Raw genomic sequence first — 23898 nt, forward strand, 5'->3', positions numbered from 1 at the left:
AAGAAAATGACCAAAAAAAGCTGGAGGTTTAGGTTAAAGTGGGTGTTTTATCTTGATGAGGGTTGGTGACGCCCGGTAAAAACCCATCAAGACATTGGAAGAAAATACACACTTTGAGAGCATTATCCTTCCTTCCTGCATCGAGGCCAAATGGCTACCTACCTTGTTTGTGCAGAAATAATTTGTTTCACCACATTTGTAATGCAAGACCCATTAATCTCATGAATCCACTAGTTTGCATTTGGCACTGCATTATTCTTCTCCCATCTAACTGCTCTTTTCTTTGCTCCCTCATAGTTGTAAACAGCCCTCGTCATTCACTGTAGGAGGACCCATTCAAACTGAGCTGTTGCATTTAATTATTTCAGTTTTAATTAACACGGAGCTCTAGTGGGAGGTGCTGTTTTAATCTTTGTTCCACAAAGAGCAAGTCTCTCCACCTCGGCCCCTCTTAGCTATCTTTGTGTGCCCGGTACTATCATCTGCCTAATTGCCTGGCCTAATTTGCTTTGCTCGCTCTGTCACAAACCCATTGTACTCTTATCAAACCAGTGGGCACTGCAATTAACTTAACATTGTACGGACCACCTCTGCGAAGTGGTAAAAGGGAAAATGTAGAAAAGAAGAGAAAAAGGATGAAATTAAAATGTCGTTTGTTGTAGCGTATGAGTGATGTGTTGTGGGTGGTAATGGCTTAATTTATGAATTCATTCTTGTTTTTATCTTTACGTGTCAGGGCTTGTACGACATTGGAACACCTGATATATCTAGCTTTTGTTTTTTCTTGGATGAAATGAAGTAAAGTAGTCAGAATTAATTTGATTATGAACTATTTTACTATGATCTTACTGAAAAAAAAGTTTCATAATTTAAAAAGAGGGAGGTAGAGTAACCACCAATTGTACTCAAGTAAGAGTAACGCTACTTCAGATGAACATCTCAAAGTAGGAAATGACTCAAGAAAGATTAATAGTATTTAGTATTAGTATTTGGAGGAAACTACTACTCAAGTAACTTTTAGATTTTTTATTTGAAGTCTGTTCAATTTGAAGAAAAAACCTTTGCATGAATTTGTATTTGCCAGATAAAACAAACAAAAGGCATATATTTTCCCCCTAATTCCACGCCTGTTCCATAGTAATAAGGTTTGAAAAAGATGTTAGATTTGATATTGAGTGAGAGACATTTTGTCAAAACTTGCGGCATCAATTCACATTTATTTGTAGTGTAATGGAGAAAATGGGGCCAGGTCATGTCATTCCGATGTTATTTTAGGCCATGACATGTCACGAAATGAATATCTGTGTTGTTTTCCTGTGTGCAGATGATATAAGAATGTTGGGTCCTGATTATACTGTCCGGCGCCTCTTAATCAGCCAGGATCAGGCCAATTAATGCGTCAGGACCTGATTATGTGTGGAAAACATCTCCGATTAACCTCTGAAGAGACAGCTCGAACCGTCACAGGCGTGATGGCTGTTCTATCTCTTTTGGAGCTGATTTGATTGAGATTATGTGCATACGTGTCAAATGTGTGTACTTGGTATGCAGGTAGGGACAGAACGATGGTGTCAGGGAGAGTGAGGTGTTTGTCCTGCTTCACGTTTTCTTGGTCACCTTTTACTTGGTCATTATTAGCAGGAAACTTCCATAATAGTAGCACCAAATTTCTGCTGCAAGATGTATCGTGATTATTTAAGTCCTTTTTGCCAACTCTATAATATCCAGTCCTATTTCGTTCAGCAGTTCTGAGCGCCAGAAACATGTTCTGAAATACATTCTTGGATTAGTTTAGCAGTTCAGTCCTCTCTCAAAATGTTAAGGCCATGTTTAAAATGTACACTTTGAACAGCGGCCATTAAAATCACAATCACAAATAGTTGTCAGAAAAGTTGCAATCGCATTTTTCGCAAAAGTTGTTCATGTTCACTTTGCATAACTCTATTTTTTCTGTCCCTTCTTTGTCGTTGCAGGCTGAATACACATGCCCGCGCCCTCTTCCCGGTGCCTGGCTCGGCGAAATGGCCACCATCCACTAGTCCAAAACGGAACTGACTCGGACCACGAAGGACAGATATTGGAGGACGACATATGCAGAAATCAGGATCTTTACAGATGTGGAAACAAACACTTAATGACATGACGTTTTTGTGTATTTTCTTTTTATATGGTATTTTCCTTTCATCGGGCTTACGTCTTCATCAGCTTTACTGCAGTTCATTCCGCTTTACCGCACCATAAATAGTGACACACAGCTGCGGCGGACTACGGAGCCTTGGAGGAATTGTCTCATAAACACTCCATATGAATAATTACATCCAAATTTAGCGTTCTCAGTACTGTCCGTGGAAGCGATACAAATGAAAAGAACACTCCGAGACTCGTTCAAAAGTGAGCCATGAATATTCAAGGACTACTTTGGAGTAGCTTTCACCACTCTGCGAACAACTGCTTGCATAATTTATAGACATATGGGTTTTCATACATGCCGTCTTTTTTTTTTGGAAAGGTTTTTTTCTTTTCTTTTTTGTTTTTTTGGAAAGGTTTTTTTCTTTTTTTTTTTCTTTTTTTGGAAAGTTTTATCATTTCTTTTCTTAAGGGAAACTGAACAAAGGCTTGGATCTAATGTGCCTCAGCAAAGTGGAGATTCGAACGCTCCAAACGCCGGACAAATATTTACAGTTTGAAGCCTGATGTGTAAATTTCAGGAAACTCTGGACAACGTTGTTTTTTTATGTGTCTCGGTTGGTTTTGTTTGCATTTTTTTTGGAGGGGGGGGGCAGGTTTTCTAAAGTTGTTTCTAATTGCAATCAAGCCTTGACTATCCAGACGGATTTTGGAGGAGGCAAAGGCAATCAGAAGCAAAGTGTGGGAAAAAACAACAAGGTTTAAGTGTAATTATTTCTGCAGATTATAATGTTGTTACTGTTGTACATTAAAAGTATGTGTTTCAGCCATTTTAACGCGTACCAAAGAGCCAACAGGGTTTCATTGGCTTTTGGATTACCCCACTCTTCTGCGTCAAAACGGTTTGCTCTGGATACTTCTCAGGCCAAGTCCTCTGCACATTGTGTATGAATATTTTTATGAACAAATTGAGTAAAGACCAAAAGAGCATGAAATTGCTATAATAAATAGGCCATGTCAAATCTTCTCCTCTGTGTCAGATGGAAGTTTGGGTGCCGGAGGAACAGTGCTGCCAACATGCGTTTAGAGGAATCATTTGAGACGATTTATTTTAAGAACAAATTTGCGAAGTGAAACATGTATGCATTAAAGGCACTGTGCTTGATTTTTAGTGTAAAAATGTGGAAAATTAGACATTTTAAACTCTTGCAGCCAACCGAAGATAGTTCTCACTCTCTCACATACTGCGCGCATCCTAATTATTCACAAATGAATTTATAATTGTGAGTTTTGCTGTCACGGTACATACAGCATACTTCCTGGTTTTAAAACGCTCTATAGTCAGAAGCAGAACGCACTCGGCCGTCTTATTTTGTCCCTAAGAGATGCCTTTACAATATGGCAATGATTTGTTTTTACTCAAATACATGAAACAAATTGGGTAGAACCTATTTAATTATTGTCTCTTCCAACAGACCTTTGTTCTCTTTTTTTTCTAGCCTAATCCCAGTGACTTTGGGCCTTTAAAAAAAAAAAAAACTATATTTATATTTTGTTTCAGAGCTGAATAAAACTACTATAAATATTTGTATTTTTTTTGTTATGTTGATTACACATCCAGTGCCATAAATGTAAAATGAAATGTTTATTGGTGTGATTTGAATGACGTGCAACCAGTTCACAGATACTATATTGCATAAAACATATTTTATTTCCTCCTAACTTCCTGGCCATCTGTGCTAATGTGGGTTGCGTTTGAAAATTCATAAAAATAAGGAATGCAGTGTGTCACATGGACTTGGCCTGGAGCAGTGCGGCGGTCCCAGCTGACGTTCTTCATGTGTGTAATGTATAAATGTCTTAGTAATTTACGTGATCTTGAGAGCATTGGAGAGCCTGAAAGCGCTGTTTAAGTTTGGTTTGACTGAATTTCTATTTTACTTTTTATAATTTTGAGTGCACTGTTGGGAAACAAAAGTGGTGCTGCTTCAGACTGGACATGAGTTGCATCACCTGATAATACCAGACTAATTCTCTTCTTGCTGAACATGAAATTAATAATGCAATAGTCGTGTTTTGTGCGTTTCTAAACACTCAAAAATAGTTCTCTCACTCATGGAACCTTTTGAAGTTCCTGGGACTTTTACGTATTTTTATTTAACCAAGAACTAAGACCCAATAATCCCCCAGTCCCTTTTTATTCAGTGGAACCGCCCAGTCCCCCTTGTTCACGCTCACACTGCGACTGTAGCTTAAAGTTGGTCTAACTGACTTCAATATTGGCATATGGGCGATGTGGAACATTTTCATATTTAATAAAGTGGGAAAAACAAACCTTCATCCTCCTTTTGAGCACTGTAAACCATTTACATCAAACTGCTAAAAGAAACACTGACATTAACAAACAAAAATAACCCTGAATAATTGTGTTTTTGGAGCTACTGCGCCCGAGTCATTTCTCTTGCGGCACAGAAAAGTTTGTCTGAAAATGAAGGGAAAATGATTCAACAAAGGTCGTGTCAGAAGTACTGTATGTCCCCAGTTCCTACTCTGTCAGAACGTGCATCGAATGGGAACTGGAACTGAGAAACCTGCAGACTTGGACTTGAACTTGGGCCTGGATCCACAGTACAGTGAGAGAGTTACTGCATGTCCAACACTGACTTTGGCCTTTTATTACTCAAATCTCTTTATTTGACTGTTTTCTGGTGTATCAAAGTTTCATGTTTGCAACTCTCTAAAACAGTGTTTCCCACACAGAGATACACAAGCACTTATTTCCATATTTTTTTTTGTACATTTTTACATCCTTAAGAACGTTCTGAGGGATTTTGAACATCAATAAAATAGTGAAAATTGACAATATACAACTATAGTAAATTTGTAAAGCTATTTGCGTAGTGTGAGACAAAGTTTAGGGGGTACTTAATGCAAAAAGGTTTGGCAACACTGCTCTAAATGACTAGAATAACAGGAAAAACACTATTTTCTTACCCGCCAAAAATAAACTCAATGTTGAATAAAAGTGTTCTGTTCAGCTGCTAATTGGAAAGGCAGTAAGACTCTTTTATCTTCATTGCACGCAGTTCCATTTTCCTTCCGTCCTGTATCACCGTAGCCTGGCTTTGGTTCATGTTTCATGCGCTGGGGGGGAACTGGCTTTGTTTTTAGTTTTTCCCATACTGTAAAGTGTGAAAACCCCTGATATCACTTGGCAATTTCGTTCATTATTCATTCCCGCTGCGCTTTAAAAGTAGTCTGGTTCTTCTGTAGTCACGACTGCCCAGGGGGCAGACTGACATGACAGGTTACAATGTCAAGACCAAGACTAAGAGGTCCCACAGTGGTTGGAAAAGCCTAAATAATGCATATTACAGAGTCTTTCATAGCGTACGAGTGTGTCCAAATGGTAGTAGCAATTTCACTCTACATTTTCTTGTTATAATTAAAGTATTTATAGTATTTACTAGGTTTTCACATTTTGTACGAAGAAAACCCATGAATAACGTCACAACATAGAAACACTTACACATTTAGGCAGCTGCAGACGTGAACAAGAACTATCTCTGCTCAGAACCTGCTTCACAGTTCCCATTCACAATTCAACCTGTTAAATATGAGCAGCCCTGCAAGACGTCCTGAAACCATTATCGATATTGGAACAATATCAAAGAGCATAACCATACAGCGTGTATAAGCAACTGCGACATTCATGACATTTCCAACAGAGATCGTTTGTGCTACTGCCGATTTTGAGTGAAATAATATCTCACCACGGGTTCCTCTGACACACCCTCTGTTATTTGCAACAATTTAGTCCCATACGTCATTTTCAAGTATACAAAGGATGTCGCTTCCCTCTTTAGTTTTAAGACTTGTTAAGAATTATGGCAAGACATTATGTGAAAAGGAAAAAAAATCTTAATTAATCTTCTGAAACTTCTGTCATGTCTTTATATAGAAATAAGGCATTTTAAGTGTATAACGGCAAAAATAGTACTCATACTTATTTCAAACTTCTTAAATCTGAAATATGGCAGGTTCAAATGTCTTGGTTCATTTTGATGGATTGTTATGTCCCTACGGTATACAAATACATTTTAAGAAAACTGCCTTTGAATTCTGTCCACTCAACGATACATTTCTATGGGACGTTGTGAATTCAATTATTTTTGAAAACGTTTGAGCAGATTTTTGTTGTTTCCATGAAAAATCCTGTGTTGAGAGACTAAACTGACCAAAAAACAAAAACTGAAAAAAAAAAAAAAAGAAATAATTTTGCCTGTAGTGTCTTAACCTTTATGTAACCACATTAAGATTCTGAGCTCTCTTTTTCAGTCCTGGCATTAGAGACATTAACATCATAGTATTTCATGTAATACACACAAAATAGCATGATTGCAGGTGCAAAAGTGAAGTGCAAATGAGCCATTTGGAAGCTTTAATGAGCGGTGGGTTTAGCAGCAGATTCATTCGGCATTTTGGTAATAACACCTGGACTTTACATATTATGTGAGTGGAAATGATTCTTTTTCCAGTGTGTTTCTCATCTCCTGTCTGAAGCAGCCACCAGCAGAATTCCCTGTGTTTAATGTGCTTCTTGATTCAATTTGATTTCCATTCCGATCCACCTTCTGACACTTTCTACACTTAAAAAAAACACATTTTCTATTGTAAATTCCTTGCTTTTCCCTCAACAAAACTGTTGATATTGCGGCTGTATACTTTCTGTTCACTTTCGACGGTATGTTTTATAATAAAAATAACATTGGTTGAATTAAACGTCCACAATTCTTGCGTTCGCTCTTGCCTCCCGATGCCCGTGTGTGATTCAATAACCTCGCGCTGTCGCCCGTCTCATTCGCGGCCGGTCAAAACACGTCCATTCCCCGACAGACCGCCTGTTATGAGCTTGTCACGTCAACATTAGCCTCATTAATTTGGAGAACCGAACATCGATGTGCCTTCGACCGCGCTGTTCCCGGGGCCCTTCCGCCGGGCTCTAATTGCGTTGCCGGTGTAATGTGTTGCATGGGTCTCCAGAGGGGGGCCTGACTCGCTGAAGCCGGAAAGTGTTAGCTGCGCTCGGAACATGTCAGTCTGTTGCGGCTGAGGTCCAGATGGCTGATCCCAGAGCTAATTTCACATCATGGGCTCCGTCTTGCTACACATCCCCCGGTGAGACGCACTTTCCCCCTCCACGACAGAAGTTCAAATGCCGACATGTTATTTACGTGTTATAAAGGGGCGTGAAAGGCCTGAACGGAGAGCAGAAGTTACATTTTGTAGGCTACATTGATGTTATTTTTTAGCATGTTCCAGCTTTGAGAAAACTAAATGATGACAAATTAAGGCCTTGATTTAGTCACTGCTTCTTTATCCAGGCTACTACATTTGACCAATTTATAGATCTGAAAATATGTGTAAAATATTTTTTTTACTGCCTAGGCGTAGTTGTGGCTTTTCGGCCGTTTGCTGGGTGTCGTGCCCAATCTCTCCCACGCTAATGCTGTCCTGTATTATAAAGCCTACGGGCCTGAATACAATTCTAAAACATTTAACATGATTTATAGCAGAACCAGGGGCGTTGTTAACAAACAGGCAAGCTAGATAAATACTCGGGGCCCCCTTGTTACAAAGGACCCCCAGCGAGCAGTCTCTTAGTAAATCCAGGCTCTTTAAAGTAGTAATACATCTTATTGACACGTCACTCTTAACTCCACTTTGTCGGCCCTCTGTACTTGAGTGTTTTTGTAGATCTGCACATGGGAAGATAAAAGTATCTGCAGTGTCTCGTTGAGTGAGCGTGAACGTCTGAAGAATACATTAAAAGGTTTTCCTAAACTCTGGGAAAAGCATTGGACATGTACACATACTTATACATGAAGACAGAAATTCAATAGATGTTAACCATAAATATTGTTAAGATGTTGTCTTTTCTGAACAAAGGAGCGGATGAAGACTGTCTATTTGAATAAGTCATAATTCTTAAAAAATATCTTTTGCGTTAATAACATTTTGCTGAGATACATCTTGCATGAATAACCGCAAGCCGTGTTACAATACATGATGTGTGGATAGATTAAACTATAATATGATTGGGTATGATATTTCTAGGTCTGTTTTTGATCAACATTTACGCCTAAAAACGTCTGGTTAATTCCAATACCATCAATAGAGAGTTTAACGTCGTCATGGTTGTATTTATAATTTTTTGTATTGAAAACCATAATGTGTCTTTTGTATAGGTCAAGAGAAAAGGGTGGGTGGAGGGCTCCCTGGGATGTTTATCTTGGGAGCCCAATACAACATTGCAATGCCACTGATCAGATCTAGTTTAGCCCTAGTTAGACCTGGTGTAGTCTTATTATTGACCTGATTTAGATCTGATGGTACTCAAAAAGCCAAATATATTTGAACATTGTACATGGCATCAAAGGTTTGAGAACTACTGGATTAAACAACTTTAAATGTGATTTAAAAAAAAAAAAAGTATGACTTTGGATTTAAAGATAAACTCTTTCCAAGGATATTTTGCCAATGATAAATGAATACTTAAATGTAAATGAATACAAGAACACTTTTGCCTTTGTAACACCTTCATAAATATAAACTTTCTTTCCCCTCTCTTCTGTTCAAGTACGCTCTCAAACCTCTCTTATAATTTGTACTTCCTGTTTCTAAAATGATTATAATAGAGTTACTAATTTGTTTTAATTCCTTACCATTAGCAGAGTGCATAAGCTTGTGCTTCCCTCGGGCACAGAAATGGTATTTTTCAGAGGACAACTTAAAGTCGACGTTAAACTGCTCTCCATCACCTAGAAGGGACTCAAAGCAATGCACTGTCGCTCTGCGTCTCGTCCTGCTGGAACCAAAAATCCAAACAAGATTGAGTGTGGCCAACCGCGCAGCCAAGAGCACGCGCTTGACACGGCATCTGACCAAACCTCCATGAGAGAAATAACACCGCGGTCAAACACCACAACAATATATATTCACTACTCTCTCCTTTTCTTCTGTGTTTGGTTGAGCTGGCTCATTTCTTCCTTTGGGCTGCTCGTGAGCTCGTGAGTCTGTGAGGATCAAAAGTATAGAAGCGAAATAAAAAAAAAGCATGAAAGTGTGCACGCTGGCTTTTGGCTTTTGGTTATTCAACTTTAAATGTGCTTGAAATACACATAATAATCCGCCAGGAAACTTCCCCAGTGAATCTCTTTTCCTCCCACATGACTCGCTGCTGTGTTTCTGAATGAAAACTCAAATGACCAATCAGAGTGCTCCTTTGACAAAGATGGCAGCCACCGATTACAAACGCTGTAACTTCTCCTGAGCACGTCCTGTGTCCTTCAAGGGCCAATAACGCTCTCCAGATCAGACACATGTTCTTATCATACTGAGAGCTTTGCACAGAAATATGGACAGCATGACCTTGTTGGAGAATTGAATTAGCAGCTCAAATTAGTTGATTACCACCCACGACACAGGGAATAATTGCATTGGGTGTGTCACAGTGCGCACTCTGCTGGTGACATGGGGCAGTGGAACGTGTTGCAAAAGCAGCAAAATTCAAATTAGCAACGCGGCGCTTACTGGTCTAATACAAAGGTTCTCAAACAAAGTACCACCTAAGATGATATTGGGCTTTTTCAGAGTACCACCAGATCAAAAAACAGACGGAAATCAGGGCAAAACATGGTCTAAAATGAAACTAAACATTGGATAAGTTTATTTAGAATGATTAATGCTTAGTAGCACTACACATTAGGATATACTTTAATTTAAAAAAAAAAAATAATAAGATAGATAGATATAAGCTTGATTCATTCTGAAGTGAATTTCAAAGCGGTTTACATGCAGACAACAATAAATCACAAAAGACATTACGGTCACTTCCCTAAAATAGACACATAAAAACAGTTGATCTGGATCTGGAGCTCTTGTGCTGGGCCTGTGAGTTGTGCAGTCTGATTCCTCGAGGGACAAAGGCCTTTCTCAGTCTGTCGGAAGCAGCGCTGGAACAATAGTCTGCTGAAGCGACCCCGCCTCTGGGTGAAGGACTCGTGTAGAGGTTGTGAGACATTGTCTACGATCACCATAAATCTGACGGCCTGTTCTTTTCTGTCACCTCTTTTACTCAGCCCCGCCACAGAGTCAACCTTCTTAACGATATTCTTCAGGCGCTCAATTTATTTTTATTTACTTTACGACACCACAGCCTACAGCAGGGCACTAGCTATGACCTTCTGGTAAAAGCTCTGTTCGAAACCTTTGTGCAGATGTTAAAAGATGTCACCCTACGCAGGAAGTACACTCTGCTCTGACTATTTATGTGGAATGGAGTGAAGTGCCTTCCCTCGTGTCCAGTTGATCGTCTGATACGACTCTCGAGTACTTGTGGACGTGACTGTCTCCACCGTGTCACGCTGGTTTGAAGGGAAGCCGGTCTCCTTCGGAAAAGCAGGACCTGTTCCTTTGCTTTTTGCGCATTCAGCTGTAGCTAGCGAAGTCACAATATCAAAATATACTGTTACGATTATTGTGAGAAGAAACGTCGCAATTTTCAAAATTATTCACGATTATTTGAACATGACAAAATAAAAACAGCGAAATCCTTTTTTTTTCTTTCATTCTGTTTCATTAATACTTGATCAGTATTTATTCAATCACATTTTCTGCATGCAAAAGTATAGCGATTGTGATATAAACTACCACATAAAACTCACCATACATTTTGAGGTCTAGACTGAAAATGTCTAAAATTGTCACGATTATTAGTTTTTAGTTCTTACGATTATATTGTGACCCGAATCATCACGATTATTGATTAACCGGTTTATCTTGACATAAATAGCTGTAGCTAATTGTGCCAGTACACAAGAGCATAAATCATTCTTAATAAACTGTTTCGTTATTAAATTCTAAAGAAAAAAACTGTTTTTGTTCATGCTTTATTAAGGCTTATAAATGTGTAGTTATTTATTTGTTGGGAATGACATACATAATAGTCAAATGTTCCATATCTTCAAAACCACACTCACAATATGATCAATAAACTGATACATTGCTCACCTGTAGTCTCATGGATGTGCTTCATATCATGTTCTGCTCTAACGGCCTTCTCTCTGAGCGTGTTGGCCCCACAGCAGATACGCTGAATTATTCATGTCCTCTGGGGCAGTTTCTTTGACCCCAGTCCAAGCTTTTGCCAGTTCTATATCCTCACCACGGCAGACAAGCCCGTGTACGCGAACCCCTCACAGATGTATGATTTATCAAACCGCCGCCAAGACAGAGTAAACAACTTAACTTTCAGACGCTCACCCAATATGTCCGTTCGCAGTGATTCATACGCGGGATAAGCTGAAGGCTCGGAGGATGGATAAAGTGGAGGTAAACAAGTCTATTGGGAAAATGTATCACAGTAGTGGAAAAAAAACAAAAAAAATTAAAGCCGCAAGCGGCATCCAACGGCCCTCGCGGGCCGCCGGCCTTCCGACTCTGCGCTTTCGACTTGATAAAGATGGCGCCCTTATTGTGTGTTGAATAAAAAAAGAACTTGACAGACGGCGACACATTGGACATGGCCAATCCAGTGCAAATGAACACAAGTGTCAGTCAAATTTGCTGCGCCGCCGCACAGAGACCGTAGCACTTGGAATAAAGATATGGATAACTTTTGATGCCCCGCTTGTGTAGATGATTTTCCCCAAATATGAGCTTGATCGAGCTATTGCCCACAGAGGAGTTCATTAAAGTGTGAAGCGTAAATGTGAACATTTCAGAGATTTCGCTGTTTTCCCATTTCTGACATATGTTTGCGGGTCCGCCACACAGAGACCGTAGCACTTAGAATCAAAATATGGATAAGTTTTGATGCCCCGCTTGTGTAGATGATATTCTCCAAATATGAACTTGATCGGACAATCGCCCTAGGAGGAGTTCGTTAAAGTGTGAAGCGTAAAAATGTGGTGATTTGAGCAATTCTATGATTTTCCCATAACGATAACATGGGATGTTTCTGTCATCGCTACGGTTACGCCGTACAAAATATGACTTTGGCTCTCATACTTTTGTGATCAGGATGGCAAATTAGAATTTTGTTCAAAATATCATGTCATTTGGAAAAACTCTATTGTTTATAGGTCACTCTGAAGGCCAAATAGTCAGAATTCTGGGAAACGTTTGCGGCTCCGTCGCACAGAGACCGTAAAAGCTATCCTTAAAATTTGGATAACTTTAGATGCCCCACTTGTCTAGAGGACGTACACCGATTTTGAGGTCGGTGAGCAAAACGCACTAGGAGGACTTCGTTAAAGTGTAAAACATAAAAATGTGGATATTCGAGAGATTTAGCGGTTTTCCCATAGGGATAACATGGGAGGTTTATGTCATCGCTACGACTACGCCGTAAAAATTAAGGCATTTGTCTGATTGGCTTTTTTGATCGCGACGCCAAAATAGAATTTTGGGTAAAGTTTAGAAAATTTTGGTAAAACAAATTTTTGACCTTCAATGTTAATTTAAAGGTCACTCTGTAGGGGGCGCTATCTCGCCCATTTCAATTTTGTCATCATAAACTGGTCCAAACTAGAAAGTTGAAAAACTGATTCAAATTTGGTCCTAATCGGACTTGTTTTGATCAAATGGGAACAATTTTTAGATCTGCAATATCCCAAAATAAGTTGTCCAACTTTGCGGCTGCGCCGCACACAGACCGTAAAAGGTATCTCAAAAAATTGGATAACTTTAGATGCCCCACTTGTCCAGAGGACGTCCGCCGATTTTGAAGTCGGTGGGCAAAACGCCCTAGGAGGAGTTCGTCAAAGTTTGACGTGAACAAAATGGCTAACACAGCGTGTTTTCATTTTCAAAGGAAGATGGCGGGCATAGGGTAATTCTGGGGGCGTGGCCATAATAATATTTGTTTTTTGTCCTCACAAGAGGAATGCGTGTTCCGAATTTCGTAGCACTACGACAAAGTTGACCTCGGGGCGTCTCCCATAGGCGCAATGTATTTTGACTTTTGTCGGTGGCGCTGTCGCGCCATTTTTTAACGAAAAAAAAAATGGCCCAGAAAAAACAAAATTTTTCGCCGATTTTGAATTTTGGGTAAAGTTTGGTGAGTTTTTGAGCATGTTCAGGGGGTCAAATTAGAGCTCAAAAAGCAGAAGAACAAGAAAAATAATAAAAAATATAGCCGCAAGCGGCAATGATCGGCCCTCGCTACGCCGCCGCCACGCCGCAAGAGGAGGGGGCGCTAACGCGCCCCAATTGTCCTTTTATTACGCCTACTGCTGAATCTGTGACGCTGTCACATCTTCTCCCCTTTGTTTTACCATCAAAAAGCAATTTTATTTTGAATTCTTGGCAAAATGTGCGGCACAGACACCGTGACTCTTTGAATAAAAATGTGGATAACTTTTGATGGTCCACCCCTGAAGATGAGTCTCACCAAATTTCAGGTTAATATATCTAACGCCCTAAGAGGAGTTTGTGAAAGTATAAAGTGTAAACATGTTCTGGCGATTTCCCCATTGGAATAACATGGAAGGTTTCGGTCATCGTTACGGCAACGCCATAACAATTATGACATGGGTCTCATTGACTTTTTTGATGGGGATGCCAAAATTGAGTTGTGTGTCAAATTTCATATAATTTCGCAAAACTAAATATTTAACCTCCATATAAAATCTGTAGGGGGCGCTGTGGCTCCAAATTAATTTATTTCACTTCAAGTAGGTTTAGGGCAAAGAGTTTAACAACTGATTCTAATTTGACGCAATTCGGACTTTATCTGCGCAAACGGCAGAAATGTTAAATTTGGGAGATTTCTGAAATTCTTGCTACAGTTTGCGGCTTCGCCGCACAGAGACCGTGACAGGTATCAATGTAATTTGGATAACTTTTGATGTCCCACTCCTCAGTAGCATTTTCACCAAATTTCAGCTTTTTAGGGCCAACGCCCTGGGAGGAGTTCGTAAAAGTACGACGTTTGGAAAAACTCCGAAGTCATGTTTAGCCATTTTTGAAGCAATATGGCCGACATTTGGTTGGGCGGACGGCGTTGCCGTAATAATATTTTTTACTTCTCTTGTCACCATCTATCTCTGCGCCAAATTTCATGATTCTACGATCAGATTTTTTTTGGGTCATTTCCCATCTCTCAATGCATTTTTGGTACATTTGGGGGCGCTGACGCGCCAATTTTTTTTATTTTAGAAAAGGGAAATAGCCAGAATGTAGAGAGGCACGATTTTTAGAGGTGTGCAAATTTTTGTGACTTTTCGTCAATGTTCACTGGGTGAAAAATAGGGGGGTTGGTCCCGAGAAGAAGAAAGAAAGAAAGAAAGAAAGAATAATATTCCGATACGAAAACAATGTTTCCCATTTTCCAAATATCATAAACTATACATTTTCGGAAAGCGCTCGCGCTTTCCTACCTCATGGTGTGGGTCCCTGGTCACTGACGGGTACTTTCGTTAATTTTGAGTGGGCTCTGCCCACTTTGTGTTTTTGGCCCTCTATACAGTAATAATGTTCATTTTTTGCATTACATGCTTATATGCACGGAACATGCAAGAGATGGGGAACGTATTCATGAGGTACTTAGCGCAAATGAGTGCTTTATATGGGGATGACGACCGCGAAGCGGTCGTCATCCCCATGTAAAGTGCTCGTTTAGTGCGCACTTTTGCACGGGCTTCGCCCGTTTACAACGGTAATGTTCCATTTTCCTACTACTAATTAGTATGCACGGGGCGTGCATGAGTGAAGGAGTGCGTTAGTGAGTGTTTGGAAGTGGGCGAGCGCTTTGCGCTCGATTTCGTGCGCACTACGTGCGCACTTTCGCAGCCGTGCTTCGCACGGCCTTACGAGATTAATAGGCCTCTCGCCAGCTTGTGGCGCTCGGGCCTAATTAAAGCCGCAAGCGGCATCCAACGGCCCTCGCGGGCCGCCGGCCTTCCGACTCTGCGCTTTCGACTTGATAAAGATGGCGCCCTTATTGTGTTGAATTAAAAAAAGAACTTGACAGACGGCGACACATTGGACATGGCCAATCCAGTGCAAATCAACACAAGTGTCAGTCAAATTTGCTGCTCCGCTGCACAGAGACCGTAGCACTTAGAATATAAATATGGATAACTTTTGATGCCCCGCTTGTGTAGATGATATTTCCCAAAGTAAAGCTTGATCGAGCTATTGCCCACGGAGGAGTTTGTTAAAGTGTGAAGCATAAATTTGAACATTTCATAGATTTAGCGTTTTTCCCATTTGTGACAGTATATTTGCAGCTCCACGGCACAGAGACCGTAGCACTTAGAATCCAAATATGACTAACTTTTGATGCTTCCCTTGTGTAGATGATTTCCCCCAAATATGAGCTTGATCGGGCAATCGCACTAGGAGGAGTCACTCCCTATTCCGCGCTCGTCACTCCCTATTCCGTCGGGATGCCCCGCCCACTCCCCATAGACTTCCATTGATTTGAGCAGATACAAGCATGGCCCATGCCTGCGGCATGGATTCTCGCATACGGGACAATGCCAGGAGGGTTTTTGAAGGAATGCAGCGCTTCGCGCTGCTGTTGTCAACAATTAGTGAATGGGCTACGCCCATTCACTAATTGTTGACTATTTCTGTCATAGCAGGAGTAAGTATGCATGATCCATGCCTTCGGCATGGGCTAGTTCACTGTACTTGCCAGGGGCGACGGGGCACCAAACATGCGGGCTGCGCATGTTTGGTGCCCCAGTTGCAACGCTGCCTTCGGCAGCGTTGCGGGAGCAATAGGCCCTCCGCCCTGCTGGGGCTCGGGCCTAATAATAATATTTTTAGGCAGTTGCAACGCTGCCTTCGGCAGCGTTGCGGGAGCAATAGGCCCTCCGCCCTGCTGGGGCTCGGGCCTAATAATAAAAATAATAATATTTTTAGCAAAAACAATATAGCCGTTTCCACTATAACAACAAATTATACATCGTTTGAAAGCTCTAAGCCTTCCCCATGCCGCCATGGGGTGGAATCATCATTACGAGCGCTTACGCGCTCGTCACTCCCCATTCCGTCGGGATGCCCCGCCCACTCCCCATAGACTTCCATTGATTTGAGCAGATACAAGCATGGCCCATGCCTGCGGCATGGATTCTCGCGTACAGGACGATGCCAGGAGGGTTTTTGGAGGAATGCAGCGCTTTGCGCTGCTGTTGTCAACAATTTGTGAATGGGCTACGCCTTCGGCAGCGTTGCGGGAGCAATAGGCCCTCCGCCCTGCTGGGGCTCGGGCCTAATAATAATATTTTTAGCAAAAACAATATAGCCGTTTCCACTATAACAACAAATTATACATCTTTTGAAAGCTCTAAGCCTTCCCCATGCCGCCATGGGGTGGAATCATCATTACGAGCGCTTACGCGCTCGTCACTCCCCATTCCGTCGGGATGCCCCGCCCACTCCTCATAGACTTCCATTGATTTGAGCAGATACAAGCATGGCCCATGCCTGCGGCATGGATTCTCGCGTACAGGACGATGCCAGGAGGGTTTTTGGAGGAATGCAGCGCTTTGCGCTGCTGTTGTCAACAATTTGTGAATGGGCTACGCCCATTCACAAATTGTTGACTATTTCTGTCATAGCAGGAGTAAGTATGCATGATCCATGCCTTCGGCATGGGCTAGTTCACTGTACTTGCCAGGGGCGACGGGGAAGACAGTTGCAACGCTGCCTTCGGCAGCGTTGCGGGGGCAATAGGCCCTCCGCCCTATTGCTCCCTACAGAATTTACAGGAAATAGCCCTTACCGTACAGACTCAAGCAGCCATCGAACACCTTCCCAAAAGAAACCCGATAAACCATTCTCTATGTGTCCTCTTCCGCGTTTGACTTCACAGCCTTCTCCCACAGTCTGAGAGGCAACGCTAAGCTCCTGTATCTTTGATGTGCACGGTTTCATCACTGCGAGTGGTTTGATGATTGGCGTGGACGCGAAGGAAAACAGCAGAAACAAGGCCTTTGATTCCCTCCTCCTCCTTCATCCGTGGCTTCAAACAAATATGTCACTAATAATTTCGCCCAGTGCCTTGACAGCCGAGTCAATCATGAATCGCTCGCTCCTCCGTAACGCATGTGCTCTTCATATGCCAAATGAGCAATGCAGATGCACGGTTTGCTTGGTCTAGGGCGAGTTTCAGGGAGGACTTTCATTTACTCACTGCCCAGTAATTGTCGAGCTTGGCCCATGGGCGGTTTGTACTTTCAAGTGAAATCTTCCAGTTTTTTCTTTCTTCTTCAATGATTTGCCATTTTTGTTTATCAGTGAGCAACGCCAAGAGTTCCTATGGTTGAGCTTAAAGGTGTAACTTTGTGTCTGCCACCTGCTGGTCTACATGGAGAGGATATTGCTTTTTCAACATAATGTTGTGTCTCAATCTCCATGGAGAGAAGTGCATTTTTACTATATAAACCCATATTAGATGGAGATAGGTTTGTTATCTTAAGTTCGGGGGTAGGACCACACCCCTTTCACGTCCCTTCCTGCGGCTGCACTATTTAAGCATCAAAGTCATTTTATCTCCCTAGATGGGGGTATCGAGGCCCGGGAGCCTACAGCCCTCATCGCCAGAAGCATACATTTGTTGTTCATGTTTCTCGTATGCCAATAAACACTTTGCATCGTAGATGGGGTTGTGGTCCTTGCGAGGGAACCTGGAGTATATACAGTAAACCTATATTAACACGAAGTAGGTCTGATACCATTTCATTTTAGAGTCAGTATCATTAAAATATGCTTTCTCAGAGGATGAAGCCACAAACCGCCACCTCTGCACCTTTCTCCTCTAAAAAGACACTTTGCATCAAAGAGTGATTGGATGATCCACAAAGACTATATGGAAAAACGAATAAAAACACCTTGGAACTGTTATAACTTGGCCTAAGGTGAGTTTATTGTCCTAGTAAATTAATAAATGCAAGGTAAATTATTAGGATTCCTATTTGCCACGAAAAGGGAGGTGGTGAAAAATGCACATGCAACATATTATTCAGATACACATACACATATTGGCAAATGAGAGGTCAGTTGGCAGAGTTCAGGGAGAAAGGATGCTGACTGCAGCGCGGAGAGGCCGATGTGCAAGAAGGGAGAAGAGGTCACATGGGAAAGAGCGCAGAGCAAAGTCGCTAAAACCGTGGCTCGTCCTAAAGGTGTGAGATGGGGGCGCAGAGAGGCAGGCTGCCCCTCGAACTCAGACCAAACCACGCTGATTAAACTGCTCTGTCTGAGTTTGGCCTGAGACACAACGGAGGAGGTTGTTACCATTTACCATTTGACCAAGTAAGTGTACTTTTTTGTGTATGTGTGTATACAGTTAAATACATTAAATGTTTTTTTTTCTAAAGTTTGGTTGCACTGTTTCTAAGGCCTTAAAGTACGTATGACTTTTTTTTCTCATATTGACTTTATTTGGTGTATTTGTACCTGTGGTACATATAAATTAGAGTGTTACATCAACAAATAGCTATTTTTGGAGGAAAAAAAATTAAAAAGCTGTAGAAAATGAGCGGAAGTGACATACTAGGTGACACTCATTCCATTCAAAGTTTATGCAAAAATAAATGACTTATTTGACCCACTAAAATGAATTCAACAAAATAAATAAAGGTGCTCTCATATATTTCAATTTGTCAAATAAAGCAGTTGGGCTAAAATGTATTTTAGTATGTTTAGGCTTATACACCATGTAATAGTATGTTTAGGCTTATACACCATGTAATAGTATATTTAGGTCTATACACCATGTAATAGTATGTTTAGGTCTATACACCATGTAATAGTATGTTTAGGTCTATACACCATGTAATAGTATGTTTAGGCCTATACACCATGTAATAGTATGTTTAGGCCTATACACCATGTAATAGTATGTTTAGGCCTATACACCATGTAATAGTATGTTTAGGTCTATACACCATGTAATAGTATGTTTAGGCTTATACACCATGTAATAGTATGTTTAGGTCTATACACCATGTAATAGTATGTTTAGACTTATACACCATGTAATAGTATGTTTAGGTCTATACACCATGTAATAGTATGTTTAGGCTTATACACCATGTAATAGTATGTTTAGGCTTATACACCATGTAATAGTATGTTTAGGCCTATACACCATGTAATAGTATGTTTAGGTCTATACACCATGTAATAGTATGTTTAGACTTATACACCATGTAATAGTATGTTTAGGTCTATACACCATGTAATAGTATGTTTAGGCTTATACACCATGTAATAGTATGTTTAGGTCTATACACCATGTAATAGTATGTTTAGGCTTATACACCATGTAATAGTATGTTTAGGCCTATACACCATGTAATAGTATGTTTAGGTCTATACACCATGTAATAGTATGTTTAGACTTATACACCATGTAATAGTGTGTTTAGGCCTATACACCATGTAATAGTATGTTTAGACTTATACACCATGTAATAGTATGTTTAGGTCTATACACCATGTAATAGTATGTTTAGGCTTATACACCATGTAATAGTATGTTTAGGCCTATACACCATGTAATAGTATGTTTAGGTCTATACACCATGTAATAGTATGTTTAGGGTGCATGGTTAAACCATCCTTGGTGGAAAATGCAACCCCATATGTTCAAAATCCAGGATCAACACTGCAAAAACGCTCAAAACACACTGCAAAAACGATGGACGCGCGTTCACATTTAATGTAAACTGGACACTTTGAGACAGCAGTGTCACAGCGCTGTAATGGCCCGTTCCCATTACAGCGCTGTCTGGGCCGGACTGGGCCGTACAGACCTGCATGTGCTCATCTCACCGAGGAACCTCTATTTGAGAATCACATTCACATTCACATCACATTCAACCAAAATCCTTGTCCGAGTCTGCGTAAAAGTGATCCACTTTTTCTAATTGGTCAGATGTGCAGGAAGCAGATGAAAAAGCTCACACACACCGATTGTGGAGAGTGGGCTGATCTGTTCTCTGTATGTTAAGCTTCAAAATACTTCATGTTTAATTACAATCAGTCACAAAATCAAGCCAAACGAGGGAATGAACAAAATGTGCTCGTCTCATCAGTCAAAAAAGACTTTCAGAATTTACAGTTTTGAGAGTAAGAAAGTGTTTTATGTGTAGGACAGTCCTGCCAAACAAACGTCTGCTCAGCTGATGTGTCGAGAACCAGCTGAAACAAAGATGAATTAAATGAAGAAACAACTCTCCGAGGCTGCAATTAGATTGTTTATTTTTGTATTTTAAAATCTTGGGAACAAACAATGTTATTGCTCGCTTTTTTCATTGCCTGAATATGAGGCTAAAACAAACATCTCCCACAGGTGGTGCTGTCGAATGCTACAGTTATCAGTCATTGGATCAAACACTCTCACCATATAAGGACTGGCACCATCCCGCCTCTACAAACCAGCAGCAAGGTACCAAAATAGCTCCCTGGCCCCGCCCCCTGGAAAAAGCTCACGTTGATGCTATCTCCGGGGGCAAAATATGGCCTTTTAGGTTTCTCTGGGACCTGTTTAATTTAAGCAGTTTTATTGACAATAGTGGAATTGTTAAAGGATTTCCACAGTTACTTGCATAGATTGAAAAGTTTATTTTGTTTCATGGTCCTTCTTAAAGTGCCTATGACAGGTCGGACCGCTCAGAATCCGAAAAGGTTATTACCATTGTCACTACAGAATTCACAGGCTCAGAACTTGCTTTGGTGATTCAGTGCAACATACAACAATGAACAACTCTTTTAACTAAAATGCAGTTAAAATAAATATATTTTGAATTTGGCTAAAAATTATCAAATACATTTTTTAGGTTAATAATCACTTCCTGTTTTTAATTGATGACATCACACAAGGAAATTGCCCAGCAAACAACTCTAATGTCACAATATTTATTATTTTACAAATAGAAATATATGAGAGTGACTTTATTTATTTTTAATGATTATTTAAGGGTTAAAAAAGTTGTTTCTTTGTGTAAATTATGCATAAACTTTGACTGGAATGGGTATCTCGCGTGTGATGTCTTTTCCTGTCATTTCCTACAGATTTTTCAATGTTTTCTCCACAAATACCTACTCGATATGTGTAAAACTATAAATGATATGTACAACAGGTATAAATACACAAAATAAAATCATAATTAGAAAATTGTACACTTTAGTTTTTACATTTCATAATACACATATCACACTTTTATCCATTCAAGACCACATATAAAAAATGAAATCGTCTTCTGTGATGAATTACTTTTAGAACCAGTACATTATACCACAATGTAACATTTCTAGTGGAGGGTCGACCACTTGTTTGTCTTCATGGAGACATTAAATGTTTTGCAGTAAATCCAAAAGACAATCTAGATATGAACATACAAGATAGACAAGCATGTCATTGGCATGTCCTCTTTTCATGTTTGAACTTCTTCCCCAGCAAAAACCCATGACACCAGTTTTTTCCCAAATATTGACGTCAGAGCAGTGCGGTTGGCAGTTTTTACACATCATCTGCCTGCTCCATCTGCTCGCTCTCGCCGACTTCACACTCGGACACGGCCGGCGCCAAATGCTTCTTCCAGGCTTGCCACTGCCCCTCCACGCACTTTTACAATATGGGTGAGCAAACAGTGGACCAAGGAAATGTGCTTGTGGTCCAACAGTAATTATGAATGAGATCACAGCCAGGAACGAGATTTCGCAAGCTAAAGTCACATGTTTGGGAATTTTTTTTGGGTGATTTGATATGAATAGAAAAGGACAATATTGAGTGTTCCAATGACGATATTCAGATTTATATAAATGTTGCTTAAAGGTGCCCATCAGTGCATACATTTACATGGCCAGAAATAAATAGATAAGTAGAATAATCAGATAAATACATTAAATAGATATTATTTTTTGTGTGTGCTAAAGATACATCTGATGGTCTAAAAAGCCTGGTGTCAGTTAAAGTGTATGCACCCTATTTTTTGCATGTAATAAAGTAAAATCTGTTTTTCACCAGTACAGATACATCTATTCTGATGAAAGGGAGACCACAGCCCCAGACCTTTGCATTTAATTATGGAGCGTTGTATTCTCTGTGAAGCATCAAAGTGTGCCGAGAGCAATCGGATTTTTATGTTTACATACACATCAAAATCTGATTATTATCTAATTTATGGACCTTTGAGATTATTTATTTAACATTCAAACCACAAGATCTGACCAGAGAGACCATGATAAGGTTTGGCAGACGGTGGGCAAATGGCTGTTAATAATTTAACCATATAACTTCAACATCTGATAATAAGCATATGTTTAGAGCACACGTTACTGCTGTGTTTGCATTTCAGTAATCTGATCTGAACTCCAGAAATCAGATAATCAGATGTTTGCATGTAAAATCCGCCTTTGTCTTGATTGGGGTTGAATTGAACCTTTTGCATTTATTTTAGACTAAATGGTGACAATCTTGCAACAACACCGGGTCCCACTTTAAAATAAGTAGTTAGCATTAATAAAGCATGTACAAATTCACAATGAAACAATTAGCTGGGGTGTTACCTATTGTTCATTATGAATAAAGTAATTTTAAGGCTATTAAAAGTGCATTACTTCCTATGGCCGATCTACAGTTTTGTCCCTTTGCTCTTCCCTTAAATCCTGTATTAAATTGGACATTTGGCTCACAGCTGAAGCTAACAGCCAGTGATAGTATTAGCGTGGGGGCGCCTCAGTCCACTCCTTTAGCCCATTGTCGGTCTCCAGTGACTTGTTAACGTCTGCTAATGGAGCGGTCCAGCCACACAGCCGGTGACAGCAGATCTTTGGTTGTTATTCTCCGCTCCACAGCGATGGTGGCACAGCTAACATGGCCTGGACCCGGACATTTACTGGGAAGGAAGTCAGCAAACAGAACTAAGCAGATGTTGAATGTGTGAAATTGAGTTTGGGGAATTTGGTTTTCATTCAAATGTTGTTTTTTGTTTGTTTTTCTCATCACTCCTATTGTTTAAAGCAAATACATGTTTATTAGAAATAAAAAAGAGCTAGCTATCTATTGGTAATCCACCCAACAAAGCAATTTTAATAATATAATCAATATATTCTACATCACAATTGATCTACAGTATCTACTTTACAAATAACAAACAAGAAAGAGAAAATATTTGAATGAAATATCCAATATGTGAATTAAAGCCAATTTTAATTAAGAGCTTTAGAACAGCTTTTTTAAGATGACAAATTGAAGCAAGGTGGCCAACGCTTGTGTCAATCCTAGCGCAGCGGACTTCCGGGGCAGACAGCACATAGTGATTTGATGTTGCTTTTATGATTTACTCTATAGGGAATTTTATACATTTAATTTTTTACAAATTCTACAGAAGAAGGTGCACTTTATGGGTCTGCATTTGACCCATCTTTCAATTCCGCTGAGCCGCATTCCGTCAGGAGCAGTGGACGCCACTTTGCACCTGGGACCCATCTCCAATTCATGAGCCAAGTTTTGTTCACGACCTTAGCTGGAGGACATTTACCGTATTTTCCGCACTATAAGGCGCACTTAAAAGTCTTTAATTTTCTCAAAAAACTACGTCTTATAATCCAGTGCGCCTTTTATTTGGTTTAATTGTCTCGAGCCGTGGAGTGGAATTCATTCCACTGATATTGAGACCTCTTTTTCCAGGGTGACCATAACCTTCAATGCATTATGAATTATAAACAGAGACCTTACATATCAAA

At 40.2% G+C, this 23898-nt stretch overlaps 1 protein-coding gene across 1 annotated transcript in view; it reads left to right on the plus strand.

The window, feature by feature from the left end:
• Positions 1-2485, plus strand: part of lrrtm4l1 (leucine rich repeat transmembrane neuronal 4 like 1) — a 161578-nt gene extending 159093 nt beyond the window's left edge. The window contains exon 3 of the mRNA XM_072454839.1: positions 1974-2485. Coding sequence (XP_072310940.1) covers positions 1974-2039 — 66 coding nt within the window. The 3' untranslated portion in view covers positions 2040-2485. The remainder of the gene's footprint in view (positions 1-1973) is intronic.
• The last annotated feature ends 21413 nt before the right edge of the window (positions 2486-23898 follow it).

Source organism: Eucyclogobius newberryi, unplaced genomic scaffold, assembly GCF_026437365.1.
Source record: "Eucyclogobius newberryi isolate DKJ021-1_F unplaced genomic scaffold, fEucNew1.0.hap1 SCAF_2, whole genome shotgun sequence".
Classification (NCBI taxonomy): domain Eukaryota; kingdom Metazoa; phylum Chordata; class Actinopteri; order Gobiiformes; family Gobiidae; genus Eucyclogobius; species Eucyclogobius newberryi.